Source organism: Myotis davidii, unplaced genomic scaffold (assembly GCF_000327345.1).
Source record: "Myotis davidii unplaced genomic scaffold, ASM32734v1 scaffold539, whole genome shotgun sequence".
Classification (NCBI taxonomy): Eukaryota; Metazoa; Chordata; class Mammalia; order Chiroptera; family Vespertilionidae; genus Myotis; species Myotis davidii.
Window position 1 is genome coordinate 576,850 of NW_006290028.1, and position 13,448 is coordinate 590,297.

The 13,448-nt window shown below is 38.0% G+C and overlaps 1 protein-coding gene across 2 annotated transcripts in view; it reads left to right on the forward strand.

Annotated features, from left to right (window-relative positions):
• The window catches only part of FAF1 (Fas associated factor 1), a 184,614-nt gene that overhangs the window by 22,925 nt on the left and 148,241 nt on the right, over nt 1-13,448 (forward strand). Inside the window, exons 1-3 of one of the 2 annotated variants that reach the window (XM_015563296.1) lie at nt 5,312-5,521; nt 6,027-6,087; nt 12,067-12,105. The exons of the other annotated variant lie outside the window; for it this stretch is intronic. Of the exons in view, the coding sequence (XP_015418782.1) occupies nt 5,508-5,521; nt 6,027-6,087; nt 12,067-12,105 (114 nt within the window). The 5' untranslated portion in view covers nt 5,312-5,507. Of the gene's footprint in view, nt 1-5,311; nt 5,522-6,026; nt 6,088-12,066; nt 12,106-13,448 lie in introns of those variants that run through there. 2 annotated transcript variants of the gene reach the window in all.

Genomic DNA, 13,448 nt, shown 5'->3' on the forward strand with positions numbered 1-13,448 from the left:
GGTAAAGAGAGAAACATGGATATGGCAGAGAAACCCATCAGCTGCCTCCTGCATGCCCCCTTCCAGGCTCGAGCCCGAAACCTGGGTGTATGCCTAGACCAGGAATTGAACCAGCAACCTTTCAGTGCCTGGGACAGTCAACTGCGCCACACCAGCCAAGGCTAAAAGATAACTTTAAATTTAAGAAAAATGTGAAACTTTGAACATATGTAGAAGTAATATACATGACAGTGACAAAAATCACAGAGTGAAATTGTACTGTTCCAGGTTTCCTATGTTATGCATGAAGTGGTACAATATGCATTGAAGATAGTCTAATAGGACTGAAGAGCATCATTTCATCATGATTAAAAGAAAACTTGTCAAGAAAATATAGCGTTCTTTTTTGTTGTTGTTAATCCTCACTCAAGGATTAATTTTTGGAGAGGTTAATTGAATTTTAGAGAGTAGAAGTGGGGAGGGCAGGAAGGGGAGAGAAAGAAGGGAAGAGAGAGTGAAGAGAAGAGAGAGAAACATTGATGTGAGAGAGATACATCAATTGGTTGCCTCCCCCACTTAACCCTTCCTGGACCAGGAAATGAACGTGCAACCCAGGTATGTGCCCTTGACTGAGATTCAAACCAGTGATCCTTCCGTGTGAGGACTGATGCTCTAACCACTGACCATCAGCCAGGGTGACATCACAATCTTAGATGTGTATGCACCTAATAACAGTTTCTAAATATGTGAAATAAAAACTAGTAGGATCAAAAGAATAGATAAGCTCACAATTAGAGTTTGAGATTTCACATTACTGTCAGCAATTTACAGGAAAATGGCAGATAAGGATAGAGAAGATTTGAGCAAAACTCTTAACCAGTTTGACCAGATGCTTTATAGATACTTGAGCAGAATACAAGTTCTATTCAAGTGTGCATGGTATATTCAAGAGAGAGACCTTAACCATAACTAAAATCTCAGTAAATTTCATTTATTTTTTTGTTAATCCTTACCAGAGGATATTTTTCCATTGAGTTTTTATTTAGAAAGAGTGGAAGGGAGAGGGAGAGACTGAAAGAGAAACATTGATGTTACAGAGATGCATCTATTGGTTGCCTCCTGCATGTGCCCCAACCAGAGCCAAGGATTGAGCCTGCAGTGGAAGTAGATGTCCTTGACTGGAATTGAACCCAGGACCCTTCAGTCCAAAGGCTGACGCTCTAGCTACTGAGCCAAACCAGCTAGGGCTCAGTAAATTTTAAAGGTTTGAAATGAAGAATGTTACCCCTGACCAATACAGAATTAAATTACATACTTTGTAATTTATGTAATTTGTAATTTTTTAAATATATATTTTTATTTATTTCAGAGAGGAAGAGAGAGAGAGAGAGAGAGAGAGAGAGAGAGAGAGAGAGAGAGAGAGAGTCATAGAAAACCTGGCTTCCTCCTGCACGCTTCCTATTGGGGATCAAGGCCAGAATCTGGGCATGTGCCTTGACTGGGATCGAACCTGGGACCCTTCAGTCCGTAGGCTGACGCTCTGTCTACTGAGCCAAACCAGCTAGGGCTATAGTTTGCAATTCACATAAATTGTCTTTATTCTTTCACAAAATTTTAGTAGTTTGTTTTGTTGCATATTAACTACAAGCAATAAAAAAAAACTAAATGTGACCAGTGAAATTCATAAGGTCACAGACTACAAGATTTAATATATAAAAAAAGCATGTTACTATATAGTTCAAAGAACATTTTGGAAGTGGAACTTTAAAAAAAAAATTGTACCATTCATTATTCCATCCAAAAACCATGAACTATTTAAGGGTAAATTTAAATACGTGTAATATCCTACATGGAAAATTACAGATTATTGCTGAAAGAAATAAAGTCCTTAAAAACAGATATATCATGGTCATGGATTGGAAAACTCGATATTTTAAGGTGGTAGTTCTTCCCATACTCATCTGTGGATTCACTGCAATCCCAATTTAAAAAATCTGGACTATTTTTATAGAAATTGACAAGTTAATTCTAAAATTTATATGGGAATGTGCAGGACCCAGAATACCCAAAATGATTTTGAAAAAGTTGGAAAATATATACTGCCTGATTTTAAAAAATAATATTTAAGACAATGTGGTATTTGTGTAAAAATAGACAAATAGGTTGGATAAAATAGAGCATTCATAAATAGATCTGTGTATATATTGTCAAGTGATTTTGTGCAGTGATACCAATGTAATGAAGTGGAGAAAGGGTGGTCTTTTTTTTTTTTTTTTAACAAATGATGATAGCACAACTGGATATCAGTAAAGGCAACTTCAAACTTTACCTTATGCCATACACAAAAATTATCTCAAAATGTATCATAGACCTAAATGTAAAAGCTACAACTGTAAAACAGTTAAAAGAAAATATAGGGGGAAATCTTCTAAGACCCTGGGGTAGGAAAAAAATTTCTTAGAGAGATCACTAAAAGCCCTCACCATAACAGAAAAAAAAATTGATAATTTGCAATTTTTGCTCTTCAAAAGATACCATTTAGAAAAAGGGAGGGAAATTGCCACAGACTAGAAGAAAATATTTGCAAAACATATTTGGTAAAGGGCCTATATCCAGGTTATAAAAAGAAGTCTTATAACTAATAATAACAAGACAATTTTGAGAGTGATAGAAATTTTTGATATTTTGATTGGGAGAGGGGGCTCAGTGGTTAGAATAGTGTATATGTAGGTAAAAACTCCTTGAACAAGTACACTTAAAATAGGTATATTTTAACTAGTGTGATTTAGGATAAATATGTTGACCTGAAGCCATGCTGGTAAATGAGAAAGTGAAATGCAGAAACAGTATTCAACTCCAAATTCGCTCCCTGCCTGGTGCCAGTATTCTTTCTCTTCTACCATGCTATTTCTTATGTGTTCTATATTTCTCAAAATAGTACCAGTTTTTAAATATCCAGTCTAATTTTTTCCAGATTGCAGTCATACTGGTTTGAAGCTTTACAGTTATTTAAAATAAGGCAGAAAGAGAGAAATAAATTCTGCCTTTGTTTTCCTGTATTAGGTTAGCACTTATCTGTCTTGAATATAAATGAATTTAAAACTTTCACTCTAGCATTTTGGTTTGTGTGTATGTTCTTGAATAGTAGCTATATTATTAATGAGGTGGGAAATGAGCAGCAATACTCACTGTTTTGGTACCCACAGTTACTTAGCACAGTGCTAAATGAGTATATTAAGACACATTTATATAATGATTTATAGTTTACAATGCATATTTTATATATATGATCTCATTTGAGCCAGGTAGTAGATTGTAAGTAAATAATTTTTGATAGGAACAGTATGCAGTAAAATACAGTTACTATCTATTGTAAATTTTCCTGAGGGTTACTTCAAACCATCTTTTCCTTCTAGCGGGCTCTTAGAGAAGAGTATTTGTAATAACATTTATTTACATACTTCTCTTTATGAGTATGAGCTCCATGAGGGCAAGAAGCAGGTTTTACCCATTTTTGTGTCTCAAGTGCCTACCATTGCCCCTGGCACAAAATAAACACTCAGTAAATGTTTCTTGTGTTTATATTAAACTAGAGGCCGGAGACACGAAATTTGTGCACTGAAGTTGGGGAGGGGGAAGGGGAGAGAGGGGACCCGCAGCCCAGCCTGTGCCCTCTCATAGTCCAGGAGCCCTGCAATCCATCGCTCTAAAGAAATAGGCCCTGCCCACCTGGCCGGGGCTTCGCTATGGATCGCCCGCAGAGGGATGCCCAGGCTACCTGCCGCAGCGCCGCTGGCTGGGTAGCCTGGGCCTCCTTCTTTGGGGCAATCGATCGTGGGGCTTCATGATGAATCCCCACAAAGGGGGAGGCCCTGCCCACCTGGCCAGGGCTCTGCAATGGATTGCCCACCCACCGCAGCCTGCTGGTCGGTGGCTTGGGCCTCCCAATTTGGGGTGATCGTGGAGCCCCCCGATTGATCAATTGAACACCCCGCTGTCTGGTGGCCTTGGCCTCCCTCTGCAGGGCGATCATGGGGCGATGGGCTGGGCCCCCAACCAATCGCATCGCACCCACCTTGGCTGACCTGGCGCCAGTGGGTGTCATAGCGTGGTCATCCAGAAGGTCATCTGGACAGTCATTCTGCTGTTTGGTCATTCAGTCAATTTGTATATTAGGCCTTTATTAATTATAGATCTAGATGTAACACTGAAAAGGTCAAGTGATTGGCTTTAAATTGCAGTAAGTAACTGCTAGCCCAATACTCCAAAACGTATTACTGCTTTCTTCAAAGGCATCCCTGCTCTTTTTCAAAACACCAAGCTCTTTTCTGCTGTTATTAAAAAAGGTCTTATTGGAACCCTTGTACCTGACCCTATTTTATAACTGAGAAATGAAAGGTTGTTTATAATACATATGTGTACTAGTTAATCTCTGGCATTTGTGTTTGCAAGTTAACATGCTGTCTATTGCATTTGAACAGCTGTAACATGTGTGATAAGATTTCTTAATAAGTCACTTTCAAGCAATGAAAATATGAATATGAAGCATGTTAAGTTGTACTTTTAGACCTTTGGGTTTTAGATATAATCAATTGTTTATAATTCTCTGAGAAAGGTAATGAAGATAGTATTATAGCCTGTTTTGGAGCTAACAAAGATTCCAGCCATCTTTTGATCTTTGCAACTGTGTCTAATTTGCTAAATTCTTTCATATTTTCTAATCAAAAGAGAAGGCTCGAAGTGAATATTTATGCAATATAAGTGGCCTTTTGAGCTCAAGATGACTTTATCATAGTCAAATCATTTCTCCACATCATGACATTAATATTCTACATGTAAAATATATAAGGTTGTTTTGAAAAACATTTATAAGAGATTGTTGGTACTGATTGCTCTCACAGTCAGTGAAAGTCTTTTTGTTCTTTTATTGTATATTTGTTGGCAGTTGTGATCAACACAGAATAAACTGCTTTACAGTTTATTACTTTCAAAGTACAAATTTGAATGCTGTGGATTCAGATGTATAAAAGAGATAAAATTACAGACAGCTTTGAGTGGCAGTTACACATCAAACCTCACGGGGGTTTGACAGGCAACGAATATCGTTATTAGACGCTTTTTCCATAATTGCTGACATTTATCCAGTGTTTCACAGTATTTGCTAATGTATTAATGCAGTCAATCTCTGAGAGGCTGCACATGCCTTTTTAGCCCTGGCTTTTATGGGATTCTGAAATTCATAGACCCACAGATACTTATTCCCTGCTGGTTGCCGTAGTGACAGAGCTCAGAGATAAGCCAAGACAGAGCCCTTTTGTGATTGCTTTTCAGGTGACATTCAGCGGCAGCTTGAGTAGAGTGTCCTTTTATAGTTCCTGTAATTCAGAAAATGATAACAGCTTTTTGCTGCTTAGAAGAGAAGTCTGGACTGCTCCCGGTGGGATTTCGGTTTGCTGTGCTACTTCATACCAAAACCAGCCTGATAAAGTTCTTATTATTGTGGAGATTTCAAAGTGCAAGAGGACTGAATGAATTATGACAGGTTAGGAAATACAGAACTGATACTACAAATAAAACTTTAAAGAACCAATAGATGTTCTCCAACTATATGTAACAAATTAACTGGGGCATTTTAAGCTATTAGTGATGATATACTTAGGCAGTTGCTTAATGAGTAAATGCACCTGACTTGTAAATTGCTTGTAAACCGTGCTAGCTGTTCTATCTCCAAGTTTAGAAGTTATCTTTCATTTCTGTGTATCATTTTCTCATTTGAAAATATTGCTTCAACATTTTATTGTTTTGATGCAGATAGCTTTATTTGGATACTTTCTTACTCAGGGTTATATTTTTTTCAATATTCTCAGCAGTGGAATAATAAAAGAATGTTTTATCAGTAGCAGCTTATTCAAATTCAGAAGAAAACACTTGTGATGGTAGAGAATGGTTGGAGGTGGGGCAAAGGTAGTTCAAGAGATAACTGGACAAAATAGAATCTTACCTAGAAAAAAACATTCATGTTCTAAGAAGCCACGTTTTCCCCCTAGCCTGTTAAAGCTTGGAGAGTTAATAGTTTTAATTCTGGAAGAAGAACTCCAGGGACAATGGGTAAGTTTGGGAAACATTGAAAGCCATAAACCACTGTCTGTATAATTGATGATTATTGAAAAGAGGCAAGAAGAAGGGGAACACTAATCCAAATTAAATCATGCAAATCTGAAGGGAGGTATAAAGCACGCAAATATCTTACCCCTAAAATTTAAATGTAATTCACAGTTAAACAAGAAGCAGGTAGCCAAAACCGGTTTGGCTCAGTGGATAGAGCGTCGGCTTGCGGACTGAAAGGTCCCAGGTTCGATTCCGGTCAAGGGCATGTACCTGGGTTGCGGGCACATCCCCAGTAGGAGGTGTGCAGGAGGCAGCTGTTTCTTAAATTACAATAATCTTGCCCTAGCCGGTTTGGCCCAGTGGATAGAACGTTTCGGCTTGCGCTGAAATGTCCCAGGTTCGATTCCGGTCAAGGGCATGTACCTGGGTTGCGGGCACATCCCCAGTAGGAGGTGTGCAGGAGGCAGCTGATCGATGTTTCTCTCTCATCGATGTTTCTAACTCTCTATCTCTCTCCCTTCCTCTCTGTAAAAAATCAATAAAATATATTTAAAAAAAAAAAAAGAAACAAGAAGCAGGTAGAATGAGCTGAATAGAGAAGTAACTTGAGAACCTGAAGAGATGGAAAATTTCAAAATTGCTGGTGAACCGTGCTAGATGAACAGGCATATGGTTAGCACATGAATGAAGGCTCAGAAGAGAAATCTGGCCTAAAAAATAGAATTGGTTATCTTGGATTAGGTATGCAATTGAAAAGCTGGCGATCTGATTTGTGTTACTTATTTCTAACCTTTCATTCTCATTTAGAGCAGTTTTAAACTCAACTCTCATAAAATTCAAATATTTGTAATTCAGACAAAAAAGGGTAACCTTCAAACTAGTAACAAACAAGTATGACATTTTCAAATGATATTTAATAGACCTTTATTAATACTGTGTTACCCCATGGTGTTCATTGCCTTTTTTACTCTTGCGATTAACTTAATAATTAATCATCAGCTTTGATATACTAAATAAGAGAAAAAACAAGAGAGAAAAGAAATTTGTAAGAATTGTATTATTATATGATGTGCTTTTCTGTGCTGCGGTTATCTACTTAGGAGTCTTTCTCAAAATTTAGTCATCCACTGAGAAGGTCTTAAGACCATATCGCCCTGGCCTGTGTGCTAAGTGGTTAGAGTGTCGGCCCATGTACCAAAGGGTCATGATTTCGATCTCTGGTCAAGGGCACATGCATGGGTAGCAGGTTAGATTTCCATGCCTGAGGCAATGGTAGGCAACCATTGCCTTTCTCCACTCCTTCCCTTCCCTCCCTCTTAAATCAATAAACATATCCTCCAGTGAGGATTTCAAAAATGCCATCGTTAAAATGAATGAATATAAACTAGCAGTCTGCAAGTGTTCTTTACTTGGTATGAGCTGGTTCAAACTTGGTGCATCTATTGAGCTAGTTGACACGTGGCTCTGAGGAGATAAAATTTGATATAGATAAGGTTCATTATAGTTGGGAGATGGTGAGAGCAGCAGGGTCATGGTGTAGGACAGTGATGGCGAACCTTTTGAGCTCGGCGTGTCAGCATTTTGAAAAACCCTAACTTAACTCTGGTGTCGTGTCACATATAGAAATTTTTTGATATTTGCAACCATAGTAAAACAAAGACATATTTTTGATATTTATTTTATATATTTAAATGCCATTTAACAAAGAAAAATCAACCAAAAAAATGAGTTCGCGTGTCACCTCTGACACGCGTGTCATAGGTTCGCCATCACTGGTGTAGGAGATGATATTAATGAGCCTAGGGAGTGGAGACTAGGGTACAATATGGAGTTCCCAAGTAAGTCTAGGATGATGAGGGAAAGAACCAGGTTCTAGAGGAGGATTGGAAGAATAATGATAGAGTCTAGAAGAAACTCTAGGATACCTCCCCGTTGTGCTCAGTTATGACCACCATTGTACTGGATAGACATAGCTATATTGTCAAAGATTCCTCAGGGAAGCCAGATTTTCTTTTCCTCACAGTATCCCCAAGGACATCCCACTCTAATAGGGCATTGATCACTGCCATTTGCCCCTTAGCTGCCTATATATGTTTAAAATGGCAGCCTACTGGTTCTTTTTTTTTTTTTCCTGAGAAGGGAGGAGACTCCCATTTAATTTTTTTTTTTCCCTACTGGTTCTTAAGCCCCAAGAAACCAACCTTGGTCAATGCCTCCCGAGTCAGCAAAGCACGGGGATGCTTTCATTGTCCTCCTTTCCCAGAAGACTTCACCCAAGACTGGCTATAGCATAGTATTTTTCCTCCCAGACCATAATAGTAGTGTTAGAAATTGGAGAAGGCCAAGGTTAGGTAATGTTAAGTTGGTCCTGTCAAATTAGCTTGAATGTCATTTTAGTGGGGGAAGAGTTTATATGACATCATTTAGGAGGCTCTTGGATTAAGTGGTGGTGATATATGTGAGTCTCTTGAATGACAAATATTGAAAAAGAATGTGGTACATTGAAGCCTATAGGCCAAGCTCAGAGTCTCCCCTCTAACTTGTCACCTCTTTGACCTTGTGTAAGTCACATAAGTCCTCTGGACTTTGGTTTCCTTAAGCAGACAAATGAGTTATATTAGAAAATAGGCATCTGACCGTGTAATAAAAGATCTTAAAGTAGCTACAGACAGATTTACTAATTTTTTAAGCCTGTTTCCTTATCTGTTGTATATGAATGTTATCAGCTTTAGGATTAAATAGGTTAATGAATATGGATTGCCTATCATATGGGTGAGCAGATACAGATTCTGGAATCATAACAACTTGAATTAGTATTAAATTTCAACTCCACTGGGAGCAAATAGTTTCTTAAGACTTTCCTGAAATGGGTAATTAATAATACCTACCTTATAGGGCCCTTGTATTAATAAGAAGTGGAGATGAATTTAAAGTGTCTGGTGCATTGTAGGTTCTCAATAAATATTGGAGTCCTCTGCCTTTTATTCTACTATCTTCCCTACCTTCCCATCTTCAAAGTTTCCTCTAACTCTAAAATTCTCTAATTATATACAATCTATAATAATAAAAGCATAATATGCAAATCGACCGAATGCCCGAACTGCGGAACGACTGTCCAGACGACCTTCCGGACGAAGCCAGGGCCACGAGAGCCAAGGCAGCCGCGGCTGCAAAGGCCTACTCTTGCACGAATTCTGTGCATTGGGTCTCTAATTCTAACATATAAGTCTTTAGCAAAAGAAATAGATAAACTAAAAATAAGTAATTCCACTTCCTATATGCAATTCCAAGGACAACCTTACTAATATTCTTTAAAAAAATTTTCTTAATTTTCAAATTATTTCTTGCACTCATTATACTGACAGAGCTCCAGAGACTTTTATGTTTGTTTTTGACGGAATGTTTTTAACATTATTACTATACGTTGATCAAAATAATGATCAAAAATTTAAAATGATTTATTCTATGAAAATTTTTCACTTTTTGGTTTTGTTATATTCACATTAAAAATTCTATATTTTTAACTTAGTACTTTTTAATAAATTTTTTCAGATCAAATTACAGGTTGATTCATTTTTTGAAAAATAGAATTTATAATTAGCACATAACAATGATTACTGCCTGTTTTGAAGAGTTAACACTTTAGCACAGCTTTCATTTTACACTAAATTTTTTGCCATTGGTAAGTGCTACAGGTATGAATCTGCCCACAGAAGACATGCTTGATTCAGAAATGCAGCATTATTTTATCATGTGTCAAAATTTTTAAAATATTATTGGATTTGAGAATTTTCCTATTTTTAATACAAAAAAAATTATTCTTATGGGTGTGTACATGTACCTATAAGAACCAGTGAACTAGTAAGTAAAAACATACACATGTATTATAGAGGGATTACTTACTAATTCTTATATTTACCTGAGTGTGAATCCTAAGAAAATATAATAGTAAAATAATGCTTGTGTATAATTATTCTTATGTGACTCATTATTTAAAATGTGTTAGAGTATTTTTATTTATTGTATACATTACTGGCTAGTTTCTATACCACTGTATAAATGTTGTGTGTTTTTTTAATATGTTTTTATTGATTTCAGAGAGGAAGAGAGCAGGAGAAAGAGATCGAAAATAGAAACATCAGTGATTAGAGAGAGTCATTGATTGGCTGCCTCCTGCATTTCCTCCCCCCACCCCCCTTTCTGGAGATTGAGCCCACAACCCGGGCATGTGCCTTTGGCCAGAATCAAACCCAGGACCCTTCAGTCTGCAGACCAACATTTCATCCACTAAGTCAAACCAGCTATGGCTCTATAAATGTTTTTGTTTAACTAGAGACCCAGTGCATGAAATTCAGGGAGCAGGCCTAAGTCGTCAGTCGGACATCCTTAGTGCTGCCGCAGTGGTGGGAGAGGCTCCCACCACCGCCGTTGTGCTCTCTAGCTGTGAGCCCAACTTCTGGCTGAGTGGCGCTCCCCCTGTGAAAGCACACTGACCACCAGGGGGTAGCTTCTACGTTGAGTGGGATCAGGCCGAAACTGACTCTTCGACCTCCCATGAGGTGTCCTGGATTGCAAGAGGGTGCAGGCCAGGTTAAGGGACCCCACAGGTGCATGATTGGGGCCAGGGAGGGATGTGGGGGTTGGCCAGCCAGAAGGGACCACGGGAGGGCTCCAGGGCATGTCTGGCCCATCTCAGTCGCAATCAGCCAGACCCCACAGCAGCAAGTCAACCTACCGGTTGGGGCGTCTGACCCCTGGTGGTCAGTGCATGTCATAGCGACTGGTTAACTGTCGATTGTCTGCCCCCTGATGGTCAGTGCACATCATAGCAAGTGGTTGAGTGGCCTTAGCATATCATTAGCATATTATGTTTTGATTGGTTGAACAGACAATTGGATGACCTGACACTTAGCCCATTAGGCTTTTATTATATAGGATGTTATGTGCTAATTATAAATCTTATTTTTCAATAATTCATTAAAAATGAAAATATAGAAGTTTAAATTATGTTGAATTTGGGAGGTCTGTGTTTTGCTTATTTTGACTGTTGGTCTCAAGTCATCAGTGACTACCAAATTAAACAACCTGATCCTTTTGAGCCTTATACTTTTCAGTCAGACAGGTCAGTTAGACAGTACTTTAGTGATCATTGTTAGTACTTCTTATTTGACTTTGGAGTGATTTCCAGGTTTTTTTCCTAGGTAGATTTTTATTTAGAAAATTACAAGTACTATCTTAAAAGATATCTTGGCAAGGAAAGTACCGATTTAATTTCAAGCAATAGACATTTATTATGTGGCTGGACTATCAAAGCAACCTACTAAGTTCTAGGGGGACTAAAATATTTGAGAATATAAGATCCAGGCTGTGTCCTCAGGGACCTTAGGGTCCAATACGTAAATACAGGCACAGGCAAAGTTAAAAGAACCACATACCAAGAATTCTAGCGATTCACAGTAAGGGTATGGGAGTTGAGCAGCAGAAGAAAAAGTACGTGGCTGGGATGGGCCAGGCGTGGATTAACCAGCAAGATGAGGTTCTTTTTTCTCGTTTCTAGATTACACCCATTTAAGCTGCTGTGCCTAACTTGGTATTGTTGATTCAGTCTCTGTTTTCCCCAGGAGCAAAAGCCATGACAAGATGCCTAGAAGCACTGTGCCCATATGCTGAGACCAAAGCTGTTAGCATAACTGCCTCAGTTTTGCATAACTGCCTCAGTTTTGCCAAGAAATTAGATGCTGCTGGAAGAATATCCAGAGCGCCTATGTTTGCTGTCCAAAGAGTTCCGCAGTGTTGTGGGGTAAATGGCATCCCACTATTGACTAGACATGTGCCAAAGGCTGGTTGGTACTCTCTGTGCATACAGAACAGGCTCGAGATGGATCCTTGTGTACTTGAGGGTTCTGTGGTTATGGTGAGCTGAAATCACCACTAATTAATACAGTAGTTCTAAAATAATGATTTTTTTTTCACTAACAGAATCTCTTTATCAAACTTAAATTGAGGAACCAGCTTGAGGTAAACACACCTTTCTAACCTAAGATTTTGTCTTGATTCTCTGTGACTATGCTTTGATTGTAGAATAAGGTAAAGAGTTTGTTTTGATAAGGTCCTGGATTCTTATCATCAGTATTTCATGTGTTGACTTTATATGTTTTTGTTAATAATGACTTTCTAAATGTTAGAAAAATGAAGAAAAATAACTTGAGGAGTGTTTTGTTTTTTATTTTTGCATAAAATGCCCTTTCTGTATTTTGCCTTGAAACAATTCTGCCTTTCTATTACACTGTTCATGTATATGATGGTTTTAAAATTTGTGGAACTTTCAAGGTACTGAAATTGTTGTCGTGCCAAAATTACCATGGATTTGCCAATGAATATGATTTCCTGCAAATAAGCAATTCATTTTTTCTGTTGAATTTCTGCTCAGCATAATTATTTTGTCCTTTGCTTTTCATAAGTGTTTAACACTAGGTACTGTTTCAGAGTTAGTCTCTGCAGTCTCTGGCTTGCATCCTCAAGTCAGGTTGCTGTGTGTGTCTGTGCGCATGTGTGGTGTGAAACAACATTGAATTCCTTTTAACTCTGACCAAGTAATGGACATTAGCATTTGTGGATCAGATTGTGCATGCTGTGGCAAATACAGATCCATTCACCGTTGTTTTGTTAGTGTACATTAGCACTGATTATGAAGTGGACATATTTATTTCCCAGGCTTTCAGGATTGTCATCTAAATAACAGCAGCAAATAGCCAAGTTTCCAGAGTTTAGCCATCATCATTTGGTGTTTCCCTGAGTCCAAATGGAACTAGAAATGGTGGAAAAGACCATTTAATTTATTTTTTATGATCCCTATCTGGAGAGATTAATTAACTCAAGATTCACAATTAGCCTCACAGCAGTCCATATTAACCACCCCCAACCATCCCAGGTCTTTCAGAGGTGGCATAATTCTGAGATTATTTTGCATTTGAAGCAGAGAGGCTTACAATATGTAGCCTGAAACACATTTAAGAATATGAGGTTTTTCCTTTTTCTCTTTTTGTGTCAATGTATGCTTTCTCTAATGATAATTTTCTGGTTTGCAAGTGGACTAAAAACAAATATTAGTAGAGAATGCTTACTTCCCACCTAGTTATAAAGCTGCCTTTATAACTGCTTTGCTCAGCTGGAAATTTTGTTACTGAATTAGTTACCTAACACAAAAGAATTAAAATGAGTCAAATATTCAAGCTTTAGAGACAATCATGAAGAAAACTTAGGCCCACTCATCACCATTGACTCCTGGTAAAATACAGTTACCGGCTCTTCCTTATTTATCTTTTGGTTTTGTTTTGTTTAAAGGAAATGTTCAGTTGCAG